The 23,456-nt window shown below is 45.5% G+C and overlaps 1 protein-coding gene across 2 annotated transcripts in view; it reads left to right on the forward strand.

Annotated features, from left to right (window-relative positions):
• The first annotated feature begins 382 nt into the window (after window positions 1–382).
• Window positions 383–23,456, forward strand: part of LOC138814922 (IQ domain-containing protein K-like) — a 68,609-nt gene continuing 45,535 nt past the window's right edge. The window contains exons 1-4 of one of the 2 annotated variants that reach the window (XM_070004048.1): window positions 383–436; window positions 2,515–2,612; window positions 18,182–18,234; window positions 18,599–18,676. In XM_070004048.1, the coding sequence (XP_069860149.1) occupies window positions 2,568–2,612; window positions 18,182–18,234; window positions 18,599–18,676 (176 nt within the window). In that variant the 5' untranslated portion in view covers window positions 383–436; window positions 2,515–2,567. Of the gene's footprint in view, window positions 437–2,514; window positions 2,613–18,181; window positions 18,235–18,525; window positions 18,677–23,456 lie in introns of those variants that run through there. The other variant, XM_070004049.1, reaches the window with a different exon arrangement.

Here is a 23,456-nt window from a genome sequence, read left to right on the forward strand (position 1 = left end):
ATCTGAAGATCACAGTTCAAAGCCAGCCCAGGCAGGAAAGTCTGAGAGACTCTTATCTCCAATAAACCACCAGAAAACCAGAAGTGGCACTGTGGCTCAAGTGGTAGCCTTGAGCTGAAGAGCTGGGGGACAGTGCCCAGACCCAGAGTTCGAGCCCCATGACTGACAAAAAAAAAAAAAAAAAGATACTTTCAGCAGTAGTTGTTGGAGCCTGTAGCACTGGCATTCTTCATGTTCCTCTCTGTTCAGTGGTACTTTTGGTGCCTTTACTTAACCTCCCTCTCCATTCTCTTCCTCTGAGCTACTCAGAGAAAATTGACATCACAACACACACTGAAATGTGAACTGAGGGTGTTTTTTTCCCCCTCCTTTAGAGTATGAAGCGGAGCTGCCTTCCTTTCTAGAATGTAAAGTCAAACCGGAAGCTGCAGTTCCTGTGAGTATTGATTAGGTCTCAACCTTCATCAGAGGTTCTGAAGTGAGAAGGACACAGGTAGCCTGTGAGGGTCCAGTGTCCAGAGTTGGGGAGGTGGGAAAGGGAAGGCACTGGAGCCATGACTTGAACACAGGTCCCTGCTAGCTGCACTGATGGAGTGACTGCATCTCTTCAATGGGTTGGGTACTCGTTGCCTGGATCATGGGACTCAAGGCTGCAGTGGAATCTTGGGTGGCAAAGGCCTCCATAATCAGTCCAGCACTCTGTCTGTGTTGGGGACAGATGCAGACAGAGCAAATTTGTCTGCACACCTGGGTGGGATAGATGAAGACTGTGGGAGAGAGAGGCCAGGCCAGGCCAGGAGGGGAGAACCTTGGAAATAAACCTTGAAATTAAGTAAACACTTAATGGAGTTAAAAAAAATTTAAGTAAGGCTCTGAACCAGGTACTGGCAACTCATGCCTGTAATCCTAGGCTAAGATCAGAGGGTCATAGTTGAAGCCACCCTAAGGCAGGAAAGTCCATGAGACTCTCACCTTTAATTAGCCACCAAAAAGCAGGAAGTGGAGCTGTGGCTCGAATGGTAGTATGCTAGCCTTGAGCACTTAAATCTCTGGGACAGTGCTCAGGTCCTGAGTTCAAGCCCCAGGACTGACACATGCACATGGATGCTGGTATGAGGGACATGTCCTCATGTTGAGAGGTATGGGCAGAGGGCAGGCCTATGGAGCCCTGCCAGATCCTCACTTTACCCATTCTCTCCCCTTTTTCCCCTTCTGTGCCTGGCAATTCTGACAGCTGAGGCCCCTTTGTGGTGGGAAGAGGAACTTGAGTCCTTAGGGCTTGTTGAGTGCTGTGCCTACCTCTTCACTTGTGGAACCACCCTTCATCCTGCCTATTTTGGACTGGCTGGCCAGTATCTTCCCCACAGATAGCCCTCTTAATCTTTTCTAGAAAAAAAGTCATGTCTCAGGAGGGTAAGAAGACAAAGACCTATAGCCATAAAGTCTGACCCAGAGTTGTATTCTCTTGTAAGTTTGTCTTTAAAGACTGCAATGATTAAACTGTTTCTGTGAATTAACTCTGCTCCCTGCCCACACCAGGTTTCCCCACTGGAGGAATTGGTGTTCCCCAGCATCAGGGCAGAGCATTTAGTGCCGACAGCCCAAACCCCTGTGGACTCACATGTACCCTGTCCTCAGAAGAAATTGGTGACACTTGATCCAAAAACATGTAAGAAAGAAACTCCAGTGTCATCTTTTATCATTGGGGTTGTAACATTCCAGAACCATGAGATAGGGAAAGGGGTGATTAGATAGACCTCAGAGAATTTTCCTAAATGAGAATCCTTATTTCTAAAAGAAATCCCCTCATGCCACTGATTTATCTTGAAGTTTAAAATATAATAGAGAGAGCTAGGTGTCATGGCTCACACCTGTAATCCCAGCTATTCAGGAAATGACAGATCAAGAGAATAAGATAAAAAGTTAGCAAGACCCCTGTGTCAGCAAAACAAGCCAGAGGTGGTACTACACATCTATAATCCTGGCTACTCAGGAAGCATAATATGGAAGACTGTGATCTGAGGCTGGCCTGGGCAAAAATTGCTAGTTCCTGTCTGTAAACGCCTGGGGCATGTCTTAAGGGGCAGAGCACCTGCCTGTATAGGTGTAAGGCCCTAATTTCAACCTCCAGTATCACCATAAAAATTTGAGATGATAATAGCAATAAGCATACTCTTGACTAGGTGAACTATAAAGGAGAAGGAAAGGAAGAGGAACAAATGCAAAATGGGGAGAAAACGCCTTTTTGCTCCTCCCTGAGATGTAGGCTGGGGATCTTCCTCTCCCAGCTCCTCAGGCCCACTCCTTGTACCTGGCCTGCTGCTGGTGGTTTGTTCTGTGCCTGCACCCGCAGGCCACTCACTGCCATGGTCATTATATCTTTCCCCCTGCTCCCGTCTCAGCACTCTTTCCTTATACCCCTGGGTGGTACCAAAGCAGCAAACATCTCTCCAGATAAACATAGATCATTTGGAATCTGCAGTAGGAATGAGTTTGTTCATCTGTTTGTTTTAGGCTCCCCCAAAGAATATTTGGAAAATTTCATCTTTCCAGTTCTGCTTTCTGGAATGGTCAGCCTGCTTCACCAAGCAAAGATAGAAAAGTGCTTTGAGGTGAGTTGTATGGCCAGGGTCTCTTTATTTCAAATTCTCAGTTACTCACTTAAATCAGAGGGCAGCCATGACCTTAGTGCCATCAAGTTGTTGCATTCAAAATGTAACAACTATGGCTGGGAATGTGGCTTAGTGGTAGAGTCCTTGCCTAGCATGCATGAAACCCTGGGTTTGATTCATCAGTACTATGTACACAGAAAATTCCGAAGTGGCACTGTGGCTCAAGTGGTAGAATGCTAGGACTGGCAACAACAACAACAGCAGCAGCAACAACAACAACAAAATTAATAACTTCCATCTGTCCAGTCACCAGAGCCCTGAAGTGAATATCCCCTTGCGTGGCATCCTTCCTGCCCTTCTTCTGTGCATCTGGCATCTCCTGGCTTCCTCAGGTTTTCCATTCCTGTGTTGTGTGAACTAACGAAAGCACTCCTCACTTCTCATTTGGCTCTGATTGTTCCTCCTGCTCTAGCTTCTCCCAGTTTACCCTGTGTCCACTGTCAAGCAAGTAACTCATGCCCAGTGTTCAGTCTACCAGGACTCATCACACTGTACCCGCTATGTGTCTACACCAATCTCTGTGCCCCACATGTTCATCCCCTCCATTTGTGGGATGTGTTGGGGCACATGTCCCTGTGAGCTCTGAGTTCTGGACTTTTGGATGCCCTACACCAAGTGAGTAAGATAATGAAAGACATTTAATGTTGGCCAAGCCTCTGGTCTGTGTCAGGCCCTTTGCAGAGTGCTGTCACCCAATTCTCCCTGTTCCTGTCAGTAGCTTTCTGCACATGAGAAAATGGAGGGTGGCAGAGCCTCACACCATGATCAGGGGCAAGTGGCAGAGCTGGGATTCAAATCCAGATTAAGTGTTTCAAAATGACACACAAAGGCTGGGAAGGTGGCTTAGTGGTGGAGTGCTTGCCTAGCATGCATGAAGCCCTGGGTTCAATTCTTCAGTACCACACAAACAGTAAAAAAAAAAGCCGGAAGTGGTGCTTTGGCTCAAGTGGTAGAGCACCAGCCTGGAGCAAAAGCAGCTCAGGGACAGTACCCAGGCCCTAGTTCAAGCCCCAGGACTGGCAAAAAAATGACACTCAAATGTTAGCAGACTGGAAGCCTAATTGATATGACACTTCTGGAGCCTGGAGAAGCAATCCCAAGTTAATGGTGTCCCTCAGTTGGAGCCCCTGCCTGAGAAGAACCTGTGCCTGGACCCAATGCTGCTTTTACATGCTGAGGAGCTACTTTATACACTTGTCATTACATGGTCCTTGTCACCTCCTAGTTACCACATGTTAGAGCTGTCCCCATCTGCCTGCCACTTGATCCACTCAGCCCAATACTCCTCACAGGCCCCTCTCTCTGATACTTTGTCTCTTCACCTCAGGCAGACCTGTCAGAATTTGGATAGCAAATCATGTCAGCCTTCTGTCACTATAATGAGACACCTGAGACAAGTGATAACACAAAGAGATTTACTTCCACTCACAGTTTTGCAGGTTCTAGCCCAGGATCAGTTGGCCCTATTGCTTTGGGCCTGTGGCAAGGCAGTACCTTATGGTAGGAGTCTGTGGTAGAGCAAAGCCAGGAAGGGGCTGGAGTTCCATAGCACGCGCCCTCTAACACCTTTGAGAGTGAGCATCACTCCGGAGATCCAGCCTTTACCACATGACCCTTTGGTGGGGGAGGCATCCAACATCTAAACCACATCCTTTAAGGAATAATTTGGGGTGCCGCACTGTCCCACAGTACACTGTTTGACAAAGAGGCATTCACACAATGAAGCAAGAGCACCAGCCTAGCCTTCTCCTGTCTGTCTCCTGCCCTTGATCTGCCTCCTTCCCAGGCACTGCCTCCAGCCACACTGAGCCAGTCCTTGTCCCCCACTCACACTCACTTCCTTGCCACTGTTCAAACATGCCTTCTTTCTTCAGAAGACACTCATTCCGCTCCTCTTCCTCACCTGTTTCAGTTCTGTTTTGTTTTTGTGCACTCAGCTCCATGATGCCTATCTCAGACTGGCAGTTCCCTGCTAGGCCCAGTGCTCAGATTTCAGAGAATTCATCTGTTCCTCATTTTATGGCAAATTTAAGATAGCTTTGATTAAGACATTCTTAACCCACATGCACATATACTTAATTTTACACATGCCCGTCTCCATTGATACTTTAAGAGCCTTGAGGACAGATTCTTTGATTTCCTTGGTCCCCCTTTCAATGTATATTGAAATGTATATTTCCATGTATATTGTTCATGGTGACCATACAGTTGTCCCCAGGAAAGCACTGCTGTGTCTGAGCCCTGACTATAACCTACATCTCTTCTCTATATGGGACCCATCTCTGGAGAGGCTCTGATGGAGGAAGGAGAAAGAGGTCACCCATGTAACTCATGAGTTTGGCTAACCTGGGAGAAAGAGCAGCATGTGGTTCATGGCACTGCCTCACACACAACATACATTTGCTATTACGCAGTCAGTAAATTGGGCCTTGGTTCAGGGTGTAATTGTTAGAAGTAAGACTCTGGAATCAAAGTTGCCTAATTTTCAAGTTTGCCTCTCCGGGTATGGTGGCTTATGCCTGTAATCTCAGCTACTAGGGAGGTTGAGGCAAGAATCATAAATTTGAAGACAGGAAAGGCAACTTAGGGAGACTCTGTCTCAGATAAACTTTAGACAAGGATGGAGCTGTAGCTGAGGGTAGAGCCCTTGCCTAGCATGCATGAGCACCTCCATCCCTGTGGTAACACAGCAGAGGACAGAGGTGGTCATGTTCGTGGTCATGTCCTAGCATGCTATTGGCACCACACAGAGTGCCCAGGGCAGGCCTAGAGCATGAAAAGTTCTCAACAAAGGTCCTCTTAGTTTATCATGAGTGCTCCAGGGAAGGGGATGGAGGGGGAGGGGTTGTACCTATTACCTCCGTGGCCTTGCTCTTGCTGGCAGGTGACCTCAGAGCCTGGCCGTGTTTCTTTCCCAATGTACTGGAGTTGGAGGTTGTCTTCAAAGTAGCTCCCAGAAATGCCGATGATGGCTTCTATTCATAGCTATTTTTGGGAAAACAGATTACCTTTCACTACACAATCTAAACTGTCTACAATTCTTTACTATTGTTCATTCTCTGCTTTGACTTCCCTGGCCCACTTAATCCTGACCACTTTCATAAAGAGCAGCGTGGTCTTCTCTCTGTGGTGTTAAACAGGTGGCAGGCGTGGCAGGCTGGGTGGGGGTGAGGCTGGAGAAGTCAAGGAAGGAGCTCTCAGCCTGACCCCTGCCATTGTCCCACCGCTTTGTCTCTCTGGCTTTAGTTCCTTTAAGTAAAGTGAGAAAAGCAGACTGTCTCACAGTCCCAGCTCTAGGTGTGTCCCCTTTGCTATCCTACTGTTGACCAAAGTTTGTTAGTGAGCTATGTCTTTAATCAGACGGAGCACAGGATGGAATCTAAAACAATCAGTTGGCCACAATGGCATGTCTCTGTTGTCATGTGAAGAATATCTGTAAGCAGGCAAAGTGGCTCAGAAATAATTGTTTTCATCCAGGCTACATGGCTCAAGCCTTTAATTCCAACTACTTTGGAGGCAGAGATCAAGAGAGTTGTGGTTTGAGGCCAGCCCAGACAAAAATGTTAGCCAGACCCCATCTGAACAAACAAGCCAGGTGTGGTACTGTGCACCTGTCCTCCTCATTATGTGGGAGGCTGTAGAAGGAACATGGTCTGAGGCTGACCCTGGATAGAAGAGCAAAGCCTTCTCAATAAAAGCAAAAACCCTAAAAGCTAAAAGGGCTGGGGTCTGGTCAAGCGGTGGAGAAGATACCTAGCATTCAGAGGCCCAGAGTCCAAACCCCACAACCAGAGAGTGAGAGAGAAAGCAAAGTTCTGTTCAACAAATATACATGGAACCCTTCTGTGTGCCGATCATGGCACCCAGTCCCTATGGGTACAGAGAGGTCAGTAGCTGTCCTGGTCCTCCAGAAAGCCACAGGTGTGGGGGCTGGTCAAGGCTTCCAGGTGGGTGGGAAGGTGATGACAGGCTAAAGTTCTTGCTTTCCTCCTGGACTTGCCACCCCCCCCCTTTTTTTTTGTGCCAGTTCTGGGACTTGGACTCAGGGCCTGGGCACTGTCCCTGAGCTTCTTTTGCTCAAGGCTAGCACTCTGCCACTTGAGCTACAGTGCCATTTCTGGCTTTTTCTGTTTATATGGTACTAAGCAATTGAACCCAGGGTTTCATGCATGCTAGGCAAGCACTCCACCACTAAGCCACACTCCCAACTCATGGGCTTGCCATTTTTCTTCCTCTGAAACATGAATGAACAAAATAGCAAGAGGGAACTTGAGGCTGCAAATTTGATTTCTCCACCGTGGGGCAGCTGGAACCCTTTGTTTAGTAGTGTTGTACCTTACCCAGCTGTTCCGTTGATCATTTAAACACAATCAGCTAACAGGTCCAGTCATGAAGATTTTACCTTGCAGGTTGCACAGCTAATGTTTGTCCATAAATAATGTTGTAAGGAGGAGGTTAGTAACACTCTCAGTCTCCAGGCAGCGACAAAAACTCCTTTAAAGCATCCGAGAAATTTCTATTTGTATTAGAGATTAATGAGTCAGGCCGTGGGCCAAGCCATTTCTCATCTTTGACATCCGTAGCCCAGCAGCTGGCGCCCTGTCAACACCAGATGCCACATGCTTGTGTGCAGTTTACGTCTGATCAGGAAAGACCACGAAAGCTGTGCAGGCTCTTAGGAGTGCTGATAAACTCTGCAGGCAGGCAGGCACTCTGGGGTTCAAAATCCTGGTGGGAGCTGGGAAGGTGGCTTAGTGGTAGAGTTGCTTGCCTAGCATGTGTGAAGCCCTGGATTCAATTCCTCAGTACCACATAAATAGAAAAGGGCAGAAGTGGCACTGTGGTTCGAGTAGTAGAGTGCTAGCCTTGAGCAAAAGAAGCTCAGGGACAGTGCCCAGACCCTGAATTCAAGCCCCAGGACTAGCAAAAATAAAAAATAAACCCTTGCAAGTATGCCCAGCTTGTTTCCTCAGTTGGCCCAGGTTCTGGGAGGGAACTGGAAGTATTTCATAATGTCACAGGCACCACAAAAACCACCAGCTTCCCACCCACTTCCTTCCGGTCAGGAGTCAGTAGGAAGCTCAGTCTTTGAATGCCACATGGGTGTACCACAGGGGAATGCTCCTTTCATTTCCTTAGGTATTTTGTGTTTTTGTTTTGTTTTTGCAGCATTGGGGATTGAACTCCAGGCTTTGCACTTGCTAGGCAAGCACTCTACCACTTTAGCCACACTCCTATACCCTAACCTTAGGATTTCTTAATCAAATCTAATTTCTTCCATCCCATCTATCTTTCGTGAAGTCTTAAAGGGTTATTTTTTGTTCGTTTGGTTTGGGTTTTGGTGCAGGTACTAGGGTTTGACCTCAGGGAGTGGGAGCTACCCCTGAGCCTTTTCACTCAAGGCTGATGTTCTGCCACTTGCGCCACACCTCCACTTCTGGCCTTTTGGTGGTTAATTGGAGATAAGAATCTCTTAGACTGTCCTGCTCAGGCTGGTTTTGAACTTTGACCCTCAGAACCTCAGCCTCCTGAGTATCTAGGATTACAGGTGTGAGCCTGGCACCCAGCTGTTAGGAATTTTACAGTGTAGGAACTGAGTTCTGAAAGAAGGAATGACTTAATTGCATAGATAAGGTCACTGAGCTGAGATGCCCATGAGTGCTTCCAAGAGATGACTGAGGCAAGTAAGATACTTGAATAGTTGCACTCTGTGTGTGTCAGGAGACGCACCACCCAACCCTCAGTAGGACTCTGATTTTGAAATGGCCATCCTTCCTGGAGTACTTCCTATATGCCAGGCAGTGCTTTACACTGTGATCTCACTCAGACATCACAAGAACTCTGTCACAACTTTTGTGACTGAGGTCTAGCGAGGTCCCCACGTACATGACTGCTAAGGGGAAGAGCTAAGGTTCAAACCCAGGAATCTGCCTCCAGAGCTGACATTCATTCATACCCTGTCTCATAGTAAGAAGACTGAGGGTGCTGAAAATAGTTCCCATTGTATGGTGGGGACTATCAAAGAAAGGTGAATGTGTGAGCATTACACAGCGTGTCCATAAAGTGTTAAAACATCACATGGGGGCTGGGAAGGTGGCTCAGTGGTAGAGCGCTTGTCTTGCATGCATGAGGCCCCTGGGTTCGATTCCTCAGTACCACATAAGCAAAAAGAAAAAAGCCGGAAGTGGCGCTGTGGCTCAAGTGGTAGAGCGCTAGCCTTGAGCTGAAGAGCTGAGGGACAGCACCCAGGCCCAGAGTTCAGGCCCCACGACCAGACCACCCAAAAAAAAAAAAATCACATGGGGATGGAGGGCATGGCTCAGGTGAGAGAATGCCTGTCTAGTAAGCACAAGACCTTAAATTCAATTCCCAGTACCCTCCCCTACTAGCAAAGGGCATGAAGCATCACATGTTATCTCTGAAAAATGTGTAATTTTTGTGTGTCAATTTAAAAAATACTTAATGGGATTTTGGTTTCTGCGTTTAAAAACATTTCCCATATGGCTCACATTTGCCATCAGAACTGGACTGAATATTGTGTTTTTTTTTAAAAACCCATGCCTTCATAAGCAAGCTCCTCTTTTCTTTTTAACAAAGAGCATTGGTCACTTCATTCCCTAAACTTGGCTGGGAGTGGCTTTGGTTTTTCTTTTTTTCTTTCTTTTTTTTTTTGGGTCCAGTCATGGGGCTTGAACTCTGGGCCTGGATGCTGTCCCTCAGCTCTTCAGCTCAAGGCTAGCACTCTACCACTTGAGCCACAGCGCCACTTCCGGCTTTTTTTTCTGCTTATGTAGTGCTGAGGAATCGAACCCAGGGCCTCATGCATGCAAGGCAAGCATTGTATCACTAAGCCACCTTCCCAGCCCCCATGGCTTTGGTTTTTCAAACTCAAAAATTCTTTTTCAAAGGACCAGGCTTTGAAGAGAAAGTTGAAAGGCCCTGTCCTGATGGGGACCCCGAGGTTTGCTTTCAAAATAAAAGGCCCTGGCTATGTGGCAGGACTTTACTTCTGTGGCCTAAATCTTTGTCCTTGGGGGCCTGGCATTGTGCCAGGTAGCTGTAGCAGCAGCCTTCTCTAACTGCCAAGTTGAGAAACATTGACATTTGGCCATAAGTTGAGTTTTAGTTATTATACACAGCACCAGTGTACATTCTGCTATGTAATAAACTTCCTCAAGAGTTTTGGTTTAAAATTACACTTTTTTTTCTCTCTCACTTGTGCAAGGTAACAATTGGGCTGGACTTGCTGAACAATTCTTCTTTCTTTGGCAACTTTCCTTTATGTGTCTGTGGTCAGCTACCCTGGAGGTTAGAGGTTGGAGGTCAGAGCCTGGTCTGTGTTGGCCTCAGTGGGATTGAATCTTCTCTGTTCTTGCTCTCTCAGCCCCCAGCAGGTGAATGCCAGATGGTTGCTCTGGAAGCTGGGCCGGTTGCTAGGACTTGTATGGAGGTCAGCTGTCCCTTTGAAGGCAGTATTAAAGCAAGTCAAGGAAATCTCTTGATGAGAAGAGCCTTACGGACAAGGAAGGGTTGAGAATGGTGGCCCTTTGCCCAATTATCTACTACATTAAAAAAAAAAAAAGGAAAGCTGGGCATTGGTGAGTCATGCCTGTAATCCTAGCTACTCAGGAGGCTGAGATCTGAGGATCACAGTTCAAAGCCAGCCTGGGCAGGAAACTCTGTGAGACTATAAATCACTCTCCAATAAATCACTCAGAAAACCAGAAGTGGTGCTGTAGCTCAAGTGATAGAGCACTTGCCTTGAGCTGAAGAGCTGAGGGATAGTGCCCACACCCAGAGTTAGAGCCCCACAACTGACAAAATAATAATAATAATAATAATAATAATAATAATAATAATAATAATAATAATAATAATATGGGGAGCAAGTGTTGTGCTATATGCCCGTAATCCTAGCTTTCAAGAGGCTGTAGCAGGAGGATAAAAAGTTCAAGGTCAGCCTGGATTACATTGGAGACATTGTCTCAGTTCCATTCTTCTAAGAATCTAAGAAGGTATTAATAGTAATAAAGGTTCCACAGCAGATGGCAGGTTTGACTTCTAAATTGGTTACCTGTGAGCAACTCTCTCCTCTCTGGACTGGTAAAGCACAGGTAGGACTGTGGAGAGGTGTGACAAGCTCATGGTGCAGGGTCAGCTCTGGAGTCCCACCACCAGGGGTCAAACTCCTATTCTTATGTTGACAGATAAGTGACTTTGGACATGGAATTTAGCTTCTGTGCCCTACTCTGCAAAGTGGAAATGACACCATAATGACATCACATCCTGGCACATCAAAAACAGTGGAGATGTCAGTATCCATGGCACACGGTTCCAAGGAGACCGCCATTGAGGAAAGACCACACATGCTCAGGATGCAGAGCTCAGCCTTGTTCTGAGGATGCTGAATTCATTTTCTCCATAATGCCATAATGTACTCACTCGAGCACATTATCTGCCCTTTTGGCTTGGGAGAGTTGTCATAACTTTTTGTTTATTTTTGGGGGGAGGAGGGTATTACTATTTGCTCTTGGAAGACACATTTTTGCACAAAACTAAGGGCAGGAAAACAGCTGATCACAGGATGATTTAAACACGGCTGAATAATGTGGCACTGAACCTCTCATCAACTGAGCTGCAGAATGTCCCAGTTGGCTTCCAACCTCCATCCTCACATCTCAGCCTCCTGAGCAGCTAGGATTACAGGTATAAGTCACCCACCCTCAGCTTAACCCTTCCTTTGAAGTCTTGGAATTCTCCAGGTTTTTGTGGTCCTAGCTGCCTAAGAGGCAGGATGCATAGAGTTGGGGGCTATGTCTGCCTGATTTGATAAATGTATGACCTTGAAACTCACTAGCATGGTGACCTTCATCTTCTCAATCTCTGATTCTTTCTGTATAAAATGTAAATTATAATACCAATTTCTTCACACAAGGGAGTTGATGAGGATTTAATGAGAAAATGTGCCGAAAGCCAATATTGCTCAGTGCCTGGCCACAGCTAAGCCAATTGCAGTCATCAAGTGACAGCATTAAATCACAAGAAAAGGTCTGGCATGAAATGAGTATGTACATAAGGAAAAGGTGGGCTGGGAGGTCTCAGAAGCAGGTGCCTGATGGAGGGCAAGGAAGCTTGCTAGGTCTGGGTTCCCAAGAGACTCCTTCAACAGTGAGAGCCTCGGGGTTTTTTGTTGTTGTTCTGCTGATCAGGGAGGTTTCTCATCATAGACTGTACCTCATTGTGGCTGTCAGGAAGAATAAATGATGTGTCATTTAAGGAGGCAAATAGAAAGACATGACTAAACGGTGTCCACTTTGAGATTACCCTTGAAGTCTCAGCCATAAATTTTTGTTTTCTATTGATACTAGGGTTTGATCTCAGGGCCTAAAGACTTGGTAGGCAAGAGTTCTGCTGCTTGAGCTATGTGTGCCCCCAATCTCTTTTGCTTCTAATTTGTTTTAAGACAGAGTGTCTTGCTTCTTCATTCTTACTCTACTAAACTACCAAAAAAGTTGGAAATGGAGCTGTGGCTCAAGTGGTAGTCTTGAGTAAAAGAAGCTCAGGGAGAGTGCCAGGGCCCTGAGTTCAAGCTTTCTGGCACTTACTGAACCAGCTCAGACCACTTACCTGCTTTGGGACAAGCCCTGGGAGCCAGGGGAAATTGGAAGGCTAGGGAAAGAGCACCTTGGCCCCACCCCACCCCCAAGCACCCAGCTTTAAAATTGAGGAAGAGTTGAAGGTGCAGTTACTAAAAGGAGGCAGAAAGAATGCTATTCCAGGCTTCTGTGCTATAAACTAGCAGAAAAGTAGCTGCAGTAACAAAGGGGATTAGTAGCTCAGAAAATTACAGGGTCCTGAGGTACAGAGGCTTCAGGATGGGCTGGACTCAGGTGTAGTGATATGGAGCTGAGGACCTGGTTTTCTTCTGCCTCTTCAGTGGGCTTCTCACAAGGTCTGCTTTGTCCTCAGGCCAGCTTCTGCCAGAGAAGTGCCAGAGCCATACCACAGGCCTCCTTTTGGCCTCCACCTTCCATACCATCCAGGCAAGAAAGAACAAATTCTCTCAGAAGAACAAAGGACATGATTTCCCAGAAGTCTCAGTGCCATCTCTCCTGCCACATCCTGTCTCTCTGAAGGGATCATGTGTCCATTCTGGATTCAGGGAATCCCATGGGTGGGGTAAAGGGGGACCAGGTTGGTTTTAGGTGGGAGGGTGGTGGGATTATCTGACTGCCTTATTGAGGCACTCTGCTGGAGGTACAGATGGGTGAAAGGTCTGGAGGCCTCCAGCTCAGAGTTGGGGGACTCTGAATTAACCATAGTGGGACTGTGTGTGGCTCAGTTTTGTTTGTTTTTATCCTGGTGCTGGGGCTTGAACTCAGGGCCATGTGCTCTTGCCTGGCTTTTCCTCTTATGGCTAGTGCACTACCATTCCTTCACTTTCAGCCTTGTACTAGTTCACTTGAGATAAATCTCCTGAATTTGTCTGCCCAGGCTGGCTTCCGTGATCCTCAGATCTCAGCCTCCTCAGTAGCCAGGATTACAAGCATGAGCTTCTGTGATTCAATTCTTTACTCCTAGTTGTGTCAGGGCCTGACCATAGCAGATGTCACCCAGCAGGGTCGCCGGTGCACCCTGCTTCATTTGGAAAGAAATCACTTTTATGCATAAGTAAAGCAATGGTGGGAAAGCAATCAAGGCCCAGCTTTAAATGCAGATTAGATGTAAAGTCTGGGCAGAGGTGGTATGAATGCCATGTTTTCCACCTGTTCTCCCCACACCCACTTCTCCTTTGCCTCTTGGCAGCTCATCAAGTTTCATTCCTGCAAAGAGCACTGGTTAGTACCAGGTAACAATTCGAATCCTTTGATTGTGGTGGCATAGCACTAAAATTTGCTACTGAATTGCTCATGATCATTTGTTGTAGTTGTTTTCCTTTTTTTTTTTTTTTTAAACCAACTTACTGAATATCTTTTCAAATATACAAAGGAGAACTTAGCTCATTCAGCCCTGGTACCACAGAACAGCAGTGAACAGGTGCCACGTATAAGGAGCTGGTCCTCACTAGACACCAAATGTATCAATTAACATCATGATCTCTGGTGTTCCCAGCTTCCAAAACTGTGAAGAATAGATGTCTGCTGTCTATAATACACAAGATGACCAAACATTTTTCTATTACTTACAAGAGCAAAAGGTCTCAACCTACACAATCAACACAGTGGCACACCCAGCGACACTTAACTTCACAAACTCCCAGCATAGGCCTTTAGAAATATTTTTCCCTTGAGCCAGGCGGTATTGGAATTTGCAATCCTTTTACCTTAATCTCTTAGTGCTGGGATTACAGATATGTGCTACCTTCCTTCGCTACAGGTAGACTCTGAGCAGTAGAGTCTACCTGTGAGCAGTAGAGAGATAGCTCATGGTCAGCACACGTTTTAATCTCAGAGGTCTCTAGCTACCCCATTCACTACAGGGAATGGGGAAGTTGTTTTGAGTTACTGGTAGCTAAGAGAACTAAATGGTGGTTAGGCCCCTTAGTTACCCAGTCTCCTCTTTCGCCCTTGGTGACAGTGGTAACAGGTAGGTGGGAGGGGGGGTTGGGGGGGGAATGCGTTCTGGTACAAGGCCTATGGAAGGATGGGAGGGGCTTTCCTCTAATCCACCTGGGAGTGACATGATGCCTGATCAAATGTGGCTTCCCTTAAGTCCATGCTAACAGCAAGGAGCACTTGCTTGGGGTGGAGAATTGGATTGACTATTAGATACAGATTCTATTGTTTTCAAACGTTAGTTGTTTATCTTCCCAGACTCCAGTCCTCTGCCTGTCTTCTCCTATATGTATGTCCAACATAAGAAATGGTCTTAAATACTGTCTAGATTGAGCCCATGTTAATTTCTGCCCTTTCTCTCTTTGAAGTTTGGGTCTTTTATCATATGTACCCCTTACCTGTTTTATTTATTTACTTTTGGTAAATGTGTTAGTGAAGTTTATTAGGAAAGGAATACACTGTTAATAGACTGAAAGTCATCTCTAGGTAGAGAACAACCATGATTTTTACCCCAGCACAAGTATCATTAATGATTAGGGACTTGAAGCATTAAACCCCTCTCCAGGACAAACCACTGGGGCAGAGTCATTGTCCCTGGGGGAGGGAGGTTTACCAGTGACTTCTAGGCTGTATTTAACTAAGTTACAAATCCATTGTTTTAAGAACTATTTGTTGACTCACCTTAGGCTATCTTTAATCCTTCCTGAGTGAGGTACTTAAAAAACAAAACGAAAACAAAAGTTTTCTGGACCAGGGGGCCCCTTAGGCTGTTTTTTTTTTTTTTTTTTTTTTTTTTGTCGGCCGTGGGGCTTGAACTCTGGGCCTGGGCGCTGTCCCTCAGCTCTTCAGCTCAAGGCGAGCGCTCTACCACTTGAGCTACAGCGCCACTTCGGGTTTTCTGGTGGTTTATTGGAGTCTCACGGTCTCTCCTGCCCGGGCTGGCTTTGAACCGCGATCCTCAGATCTCAGCCTCCTGAGTAGCTAGGATTACAGGCGTGAGCCACCAGCGCCCGGCCCTTAGGCTGTTTTAAAAGCTGAAGGATAATGTTTTCTTAGAGACCTGGTGATCTCTTCTCCTAGTTAGGTCCCCTGGGTTTCCCATCCTTCCCCCCCCCCCCCCCCCCCCCCCCCCCCCCCCCCCCCCCGCTTGAGATCCTAAAATCTGTGAGGGAACTGCCTGTCTTTGGTTACTGCCTGCTGATTCTGATTCCGGCTGAAGTCTGAAGTCAGGAATCTCTTTCCCTGGGTCAGCTGGGGTCTCAGTCTTGAATGATCTGCTGAATCATCTGTTGTTTTTTTTTTTGTTTTGTTTTGTTGTTGTTTTTTGTTTTTGCCAGTCCTGGGCCTTGAACTCTGCGCCTGGGTACTGTCCTTGAGCGTCTTTTGCACAAGATAGCACTCTACCACTTGAGGCACAGCACCACTTCCAGCTTTTTCTGTATATGAGGTATTGAGGAATTGAACCCAGGACTTCATGCATGCTAGGCAAGCACTCTACCACTAAGCCACATTCCCAGCCTGACTCATCTGTTTTATTACAATATGTTTTTTCCAAACACATAGGAAAGCCTTTGAGAGTGAATACTCTAGATTTTTATAGTTACCCATTTATTTGCTTTGTTCTGTACCTGTCCACTCCGTCCATTCCTCTAACCATTCACCTCAGAACTTGGGGTACATTTCAAAGGAGGGTGCAGGTTAATATCTTAGCCCTTGATGTATAGTGTTTGTTTTTTTCCTTTCAACTCTAGATTTAAAAAAAAACAAAAACCAACACATTGGGCACTGTGGCTCATGCTTGTAATCCTAGCAACTCAGGAGGCTGAGACCTGAGGATCCTAGTTCAAAGCTAACATGGACAGAAATGTCCTTGAAACTCTTATCTTCAAGTAACCAGTAAAGAGCTAGAAGTGGAGGCATGGTTCAAGTGGTATTCAAGCCAGCCTTGAGTAGAAGAGCCACGTGAGAGCTTGAGGTTCTGAGTTGAACCATGGGCCTGCGCACGTGTGTGTACACACACTATTTCCCCCCATCCCCCAGTTGTGGGGCTTGAACTATGGGCCTGGGTGCTGTCCCTGAGCTCTTCAGCTCAAAGCAAGTGCTCTAGTGCTTGAGCCACTGTGCCACTTCTGGTTTTCTGGTAGCTTATTGAAGATAAGAGTCTCATGGACTTTCCTGCCCATTCTGGCTTTGAACCATGATCCTCAGATCCGAGCCTCCTGAGTAGCTAAGATTACAGGCGTGAGCCATTGGTGCCCAGCCACATTGCTTTTTTTTTTCTGTACTACTGGAATTTAAAATCAGGGCTTTGCATTTGCTGGGCAGGTGCTCTACCCCTTGAGCTCTGTCCCCAGTTCCCCTAAAATGATTTTTATACCTTATCTGAAGTTGCCCTGTTTCCTCTACTTGCCCCGACCCACACATCTGCTCCATTTACAAGCAATCTAGGATTCCGTAATCGTCCACATTACACAAATCTGGTACCCACACTTTATTAATCTCTGTTCTTCAATTTCTCTCCCTATTACTTCCTCTCTTATCTCGTCACTCAGCATGACTTTTCATTTGCTGTCCCTTCTCTCTTTCAGCTCCCCAGCAGATAATTTTGAAACTAAACAACAGCTGAACAATGTCCCCAGTGTCATGCATGTCTGGGTATGCACCGCACGTCCATGCTTGCCCAGAACAGAAGCAAAACACAGTTTCTTCTATTTTATTTCTTTACATCAAAAGTCATTAAATCTGCCTGCATGACCTTCAATCCATTGGACTATTTTTAATATCTGTGTAATCGAGTAAGTCAGGCTACATTCCTTCGTAGAAGAAATCCTTGCTGCTCAGTGGCGAGGCAGATATGCTAAGGGAACAATGACTCTTTGTAGGGCTGGAGAGAGACTCCGCCATCCTACAATCACTGGATTGTGTAAGTTATTATATGTCAGTCCATGCTAGTTACATATTTGCATTGTTGTGCAAGTATTTTCTTAATGTCTTTTTGAAGGGAATCCTGCTCTGGCAATGCAGAATTAAAAGACTCTGTTACTCAATCTAATGGTTTCTTTCTGTTACCCATGCCAGGCGTAGTTCAATTTTTCATGAAAGACTATCTGCTGTAAGGTAAAAGACTACAAATAATGTCTAGCAACTCAGACATCACTGTATTTTCTGTAAAATGAAAAGCAACCTGAAGGAGCCCTTTCCTCTTGGTATCAATTTTATAGCAACCATATCTAGGATTAATTACAAAGTTGAGTTGGCAATTTCTAAGTAAAAAGGAGAATTAATTTTTTTTAATAATCACATACTAGGGGAAGAAAGTGAAAAGAAAATTTTCAACTGGGCACCGGTGGCTCATGCATGCCTATAATCCTAGTTACTTGGAAGGCTGAGATCTGAGGATCATGGTTCAAAGCCAGTCTGGGAAGAAAAAAACCCAAGAGATTTATCTCTTGTTAACCAACAAAAGGCTGAAAGTGGAGCTGTGGTTTAAGTGGTCAAGCACTAGTCTTGAATGAAAAAGCTAAGTGAGAACTCAGGGCCTTGAATTCAAGCTCCAGTACTGGTACGCACACGTGCCGTGCATAAAAGAAAAAGAGCTTGGGGATAGCACCCAGGCTCTGAGTTCAAGCCCCACATCTGACCAAAAGATTAAGGTCCAAAATTATGCTAGCAATTCCTACTTTGAGATATCTTAATCCTTGTACCTGACCTCTTTCTTGCTTTTATGCTTGGGTGTTGGAGAGGTGAGAGTTCATTCATTCAATTCCCACTAGGCACTTGATTGAATGCTAAGCATATCCTTGCCCAGATACTGTTTGTTGTAATACTTATGAATGCCATAATAGATTCCTGCATATTTTGTCTGCATTTAATCAATTTAACCTCTCTTCCTTCTTCTACTCAAGACACAATGGGCAAAGTAAAATATAATTGAATTATCTTTTCTCTCTTCAGAGGAAAAGGACCAAATTCATTGCTTGTGATTACCTGACTGAGTGGCTGTACAAGTAAGTTAAGCATTCTTTATTTATTTATTTTTATTTTTATTTTTTGCTGGTTCTGGGGTTTGACTCAGGATCTGGGCTCTGTCTCTGAGCCTCTCTGGGCTCAGGGCTAGCGCTCTACTACTTGAGCCACAGCACCACTTCCAGCCTTTTTTGTTTATGTGGTACAGAGGAATTGAACCCAGTGCTTCATGCATGCTAGGCAAGCACTCTACCACTAGGCCACATTCCCGGCCCTGTGTATGTCTTTAAATATTCAATGTCTCTAAGAATTCCACCATGTTAATTTGCAAGTGGAAGAGCAGCAGTTGACTTCAACTCTCACTTGTGGTCTTCTTGTCCATCAAACATGTGGTATCCTGGCCAGCCACAATCCAAAGAGGACAGGAGAAACCTTCACAGAATTCTTCTCCATCCCATTTGTGGAGGAGTGGCTAAAGAATCAGTAAGTAAAGAATTTCCTCTTAATCTTTTCTTTTTCTTTTTCTTCCTGTCAGTCATGAGGATTGAACTCATAGCCTGGGTCCTGTCCTTAAGGCTTAAGGCTAGCACTCTACTACTTTGAGCCATAGCTCTGTTTCTGGTTTTGGAGTGGTTAATTGGAGGTAAAAAGTCTCATGAGGACTTTTCTGCCCCAGACAGCTTCCAACCTCAGTCCTCAGATCTCAGCCTCCTGAGTTGCTACTATTATAGGTGTGAACCATTGGTGTCCCAGTGCCCTCCTAATCTTAAAATGGTATTAATGAACTAAGTCTAAAAGCCTAGGACTCTGGTCAGTTATACCTCGGCCTCTTGTGTCTCAATATTTTTAGCCTGGGTTAAGCTCATCTTAACAATGCAGAGATTCCATTTCAAAAATGAAGTAGAAGCCTGGTGCTGATGGCTCATGCCTATAATCCTAGCTACCCAGGAGGCTCAGGTTTGAGGATTGTGGTTCAAGCCAGCTTGGGCATGAAAGTCCATGAGACTCTTATCTCCATAAACCACCAGAAAAATAGAAGTGGCGCTATGTCTCAAGTGGTAGAGCGCTTGCATTGAGCTGAAGAACTCAGGGACAGCGCCCAGGCCCAGAGTTCAAGCCCCATGACTGATTAAAAAAAAAAAAATGAAGTGGAAAACAAGTTTGCCATTATTGTTGTTATTATTATTATTGGAATTTGGAACAGGGGCTTGAACTCAGAACCTGGGTGCTGTCCCTTAACTTTTTCCCTCATAGCTAGTGCTCTACCACGTGAGCTACAGCTCCACTTCTGGCTTTTTACTGGTTGATTGGAGATAATGGTCTCACTGACTTTGCTGCCTGGGCTAGCATGGAATACCTGCTATCTCAGCTTCCTGAGTAGCTAGGATTATAGGCGTGAGCCAATTTGGGCTCTGTTTTGTAGATCAGGAGGCTTATTTATTATTCTACCACTAGCCTTACTTGATTCAGAGGCACTTCTGAGATCTAGCCATGTTGATTTGATTACATCTAATCTCTGCTTTTTTATGGCTTCATAGGGCATATTTCATTTCTAGATTTGTATTAGCTATGTATTCATACAAGAAATGTTTATAGAGTACTACTGTGCACCAGTATCACTTTAGCTGGGCTATTGGGCATAGCAGGAACATAATAGCACAAATCCAAGCCTTTGTGGAATTTACATCCCAGTGAGAGTAAATATGTTAAGTGTTAGGAAAAATAAAGCAGAGAGAAGCGTCTGGAATATTGAGGGAATTTAATTTTATGTGGTGTGGGAAAGTTATCTCCTGATTATGATGCGTTCAAGCAATATTCTATTATTTTAAGCCTTCAGTAGAAGAAAACAAAGTTCAGTAACTTAGAAGATAATACATATTTCATCTGTTGCTTTGAGAGTGTTTCCATGTCAGTCCTTTGTAAGAACAATGTCAGGAAGTTGAGACACAAGGAAATCAAATGAGGTTTACTAAGTCCCTTTTTAATTTTTTTCTGTAGAGGCATCCTCTCTGTCTCTGTCTCTGACTCTATCTCTCCCTCTTTCTCTATTCTCTCTGTCTGTATAACCTAAGTTAGCCTTGAACTCACAATGTTCCTGCCTCAGGCTTTGGAGTGCTAGGAATAGAGGTATGCAGTACTATGCCCAGCCTGTCAAGGCATTTTTTTTTTTTTTTTTTGTCGGTTGTGGGGCTTGAACTCTGGGCCTGGGCACTGTCCCTCAGCTCTTTAGCTCAAGGCGAGCGCTCTACCACTTGAGCCACAGGGCCACTTCTGGTTTTCTAGTGGTTTATTGGAGATAAGAGTCTCATGGACTTTCCTGCCCGGGCTGGCTTTGAACCATGATCCTCAGATCTCAGCCTCTTGAGTAGCTAGGATTACAGGCATGAGCCACCAGCACCTGGCTTGTCAAGGCTTTTTTTTTTTTTTTTTTTTTGGGTCTGGTCATTGGGCTTGAACTCTGGGCCTGGGCACTGTCCCTCAGCTCTTCAGCTCAAGGCTAGTGCTCTATCACTGAGCCACCTTCCCAGCCCTTGTCAAAGCATTTTTAAGTACAGTGAAAGACTCTTAGCCCTCAGTGTCAACATCTTTTGCTTAAATCTGTTTCTTGAGAATGGCAGGTTGAATAGACTCTTGGATGACCTCCCCATATTGAGAAGAATAACCATAATAATAAAACCAAGATACCACTTGAGCCAAAGCTCCACTTCTGGCTTTTTTTTTGGTTACTAACTTGAAGATAAGGGTCTCATGGGCTTTACTACCTAGCTGGGTTCAGATTTCCATTCTCAGATCTCAGCCTCCTGAGCATCTAGGATTACAGGCATGAGCCACCTGCCCCGGCACCAGTTTTCCCTCCTTTTACTGATTTTTGTTGTTGTTGTTGTTACTGTAGATTAAATGCAAGAAGTTGCACTTACTAGGCAAGTGCTTTGCCACTGAGCTACATCCCAGCCCTTTTCTTGGTTCATTTGTTTGTTTTTCTAATCTGAGATTATATTTTGAAAGGAGAACAATATTGGAAAACCTTGTCTCATTTTTTAGCTTCTAAAGCCATGCCCAGGGCTGGTGCACAGGGCTCTAGGTTTAAATCCCAAGTGCCATAAAACAGAAAAGCCAATTGTGCAGCTTAAAATGGCTGCCAAGGGCCACAGAAACTCCTAAAAATGATAGATTTCCTAGAAACTGTTACCCTGAACTCCTTGCTTGAACTTGAACTTGTATTCTCTATTTCCACTACCGTTCCGTGAGATGCCCAAAAGCATGATACAAAAATTAAAACCACTCATCTAATTCATATTGGAACACCTCTCCACAACTTAGTGAGGTTGGTGCTGGAGGAAAAAATAAACAAAAACAACAGAACCAAGTGACTTATGGTTCCAGCCCTGGGAGTGAGAGACACATGTTTATAACAAGCTGTAGTTTCTGTCCGTGAGTGTTGTAATTCAGATGTTAACAAAGCACTAAAGAGAAGTGGGGAAGCAGGAGGCCTTCCAGGGCCTCTCTCTCCTCCCTTTCTTCCCCCGCCCCCCCTCTGGAATGGGCCTGGAGCCAGCCCAGCTAGAGCAGTGGCCATGCTGGGTACTGTCCAGATTTAGCCTTGCCAAGCAAGAACTCAGGTGCTGAATTCTTCTTTAGAACACATGGGATCAGGACAAGCCAGAGAAACAAGTGGAGAAAGTTTCTGTCTCTAGGGGAGCCAAACTAATCCAGGTGTCCTCCTCTCATTGCTAGAAGCACTGCTGCTCCCTAGCTTAGTGGTAGACAAGAACATTCCCAGTCACTGCCTGGTCTTCCAAGCCAACAACAGTGCAGCTCTCTGACTTTGTTCCTGATGCACAACTCTGAGTCTCTTGCCTCCATTTAACATTTTTTTTTGCCAGTCCTAGAGCTTGAACTCAGGACCTGGTTATACTGTCCCTGAGCTTTTTTTGCTCAAGGCCTGCATTCTACCACTTGAGCCACATCTCCACTGCTGACTTTTTGCTGGTTAATTGGAGATAAGAGTTTCTCCAACTTTCCTGCCTGGCTGGTTCAAACCCTGATCATCAGGTCTCAGCCTCCTGAGTAGCTAGGATTACAGGCCTGAGCCACCAGCATATGGCTTGCCTCCATCTTTTTTGCTCCATCATTAGAGAAAACTCAAGGGTAATTTCTTCATCTGGGGAGCCTTACATTAATCACATCTGCAAATAAGTCCCTTTTGCTGCTGTCAGGTGACACATTTGCAGGTCCTGAAATTGTGATCTGAGTGTATTTGGGATCTTTATTCTGACTTCCTTGGAGGATAATATGGGGAAACTGATGGTCACTGTCTCCTCAGGATCTTTTTATCTTTCCCGGAGATAACTTCCATTACAAAACTATGGCATTTGTAAAAATTATCCGTGCTCAGTGAAAAAAAAAAAATCAAGCAAAACAAAGAAGCAGAAGGCCCCAAATTACCTCAGAGCCTGATTCCATGTCAGCCATGTTGCCATTTTTGACGTGTTATACATTGAATGAATGTGCAGATAGATATAAGAAGATGTGTTTTCACTGCTCTGAGACCAGAGCTGACACTGTCAGGAAATTTGAGCAGAGGGACCACAGTGCCACCGTCCTGCTGGGGGCTTGAGAGTGTTCAGTTCTTTCTCCTAGATGTGTAGGTGCAAAGGCATCTGCTGCGAAGGAGGGAGGGGCAGGCGGGGGTTGCACCAGCTGCTATGGAAAGACCATAGAGAGGAATAGGGCTTGACAGGGGCGGCCCCCCGATGGCTCGATTTGGGGTGCACGTAAACAGGCTGTTTCTGTGATTGTCACTAGCAGGCCTCCGCAGCCCTGGAGAGGGGGTCGAGAGACAGATGGTAGGTGGACTCAGTTCCATATTGGCAAAGGCCAATATCATAGCAAGTCCACACAGGGCCCAGAGGATCTTTAGCCACAGGTGAAAGCTTTGTTGTCTTTTCTAAAGATAAATATATCCTGCAGCCTAACCGAAGCTAAAGGGAAACTAGGATCCTTCAGTTCCCTTGAAGGTAAGCCCCTGATTGACCTAAGGACCTCCCATGAGGCTCCGCCTCTTAAAAGTCCCACCACCTCCCAGTGCCATCAGCATAGGAACCTTGGAGCAGCAGTTTCGGGTCAGATCCAGAATTTGGGAAAATGTGATGTGACAGTCTTCAGAAAGAAAAACCCACTTGTTTATACAATTGACAAGAAAAAAATTTAAATCCTTTTAGTCCTGATTTTAACTCTCTCTATGGTGTGTGTGTGTGTGTGT

The sequence above is a fragment of the Dipodomys merriami genome, unplaced genomic scaffold (genome assembly GCF_024711535.1).
Source record: "Dipodomys merriami isolate MVZ:Mamm:240054 unplaced genomic scaffold, mDipMer1.0.p SCAF_62, whole genome shotgun sequence".
Taxonomy (NCBI): Eukaryota; Metazoa; Chordata; class Mammalia; order Rodentia; family Heteromyidae; genus Dipodomys; species Dipodomys merriami.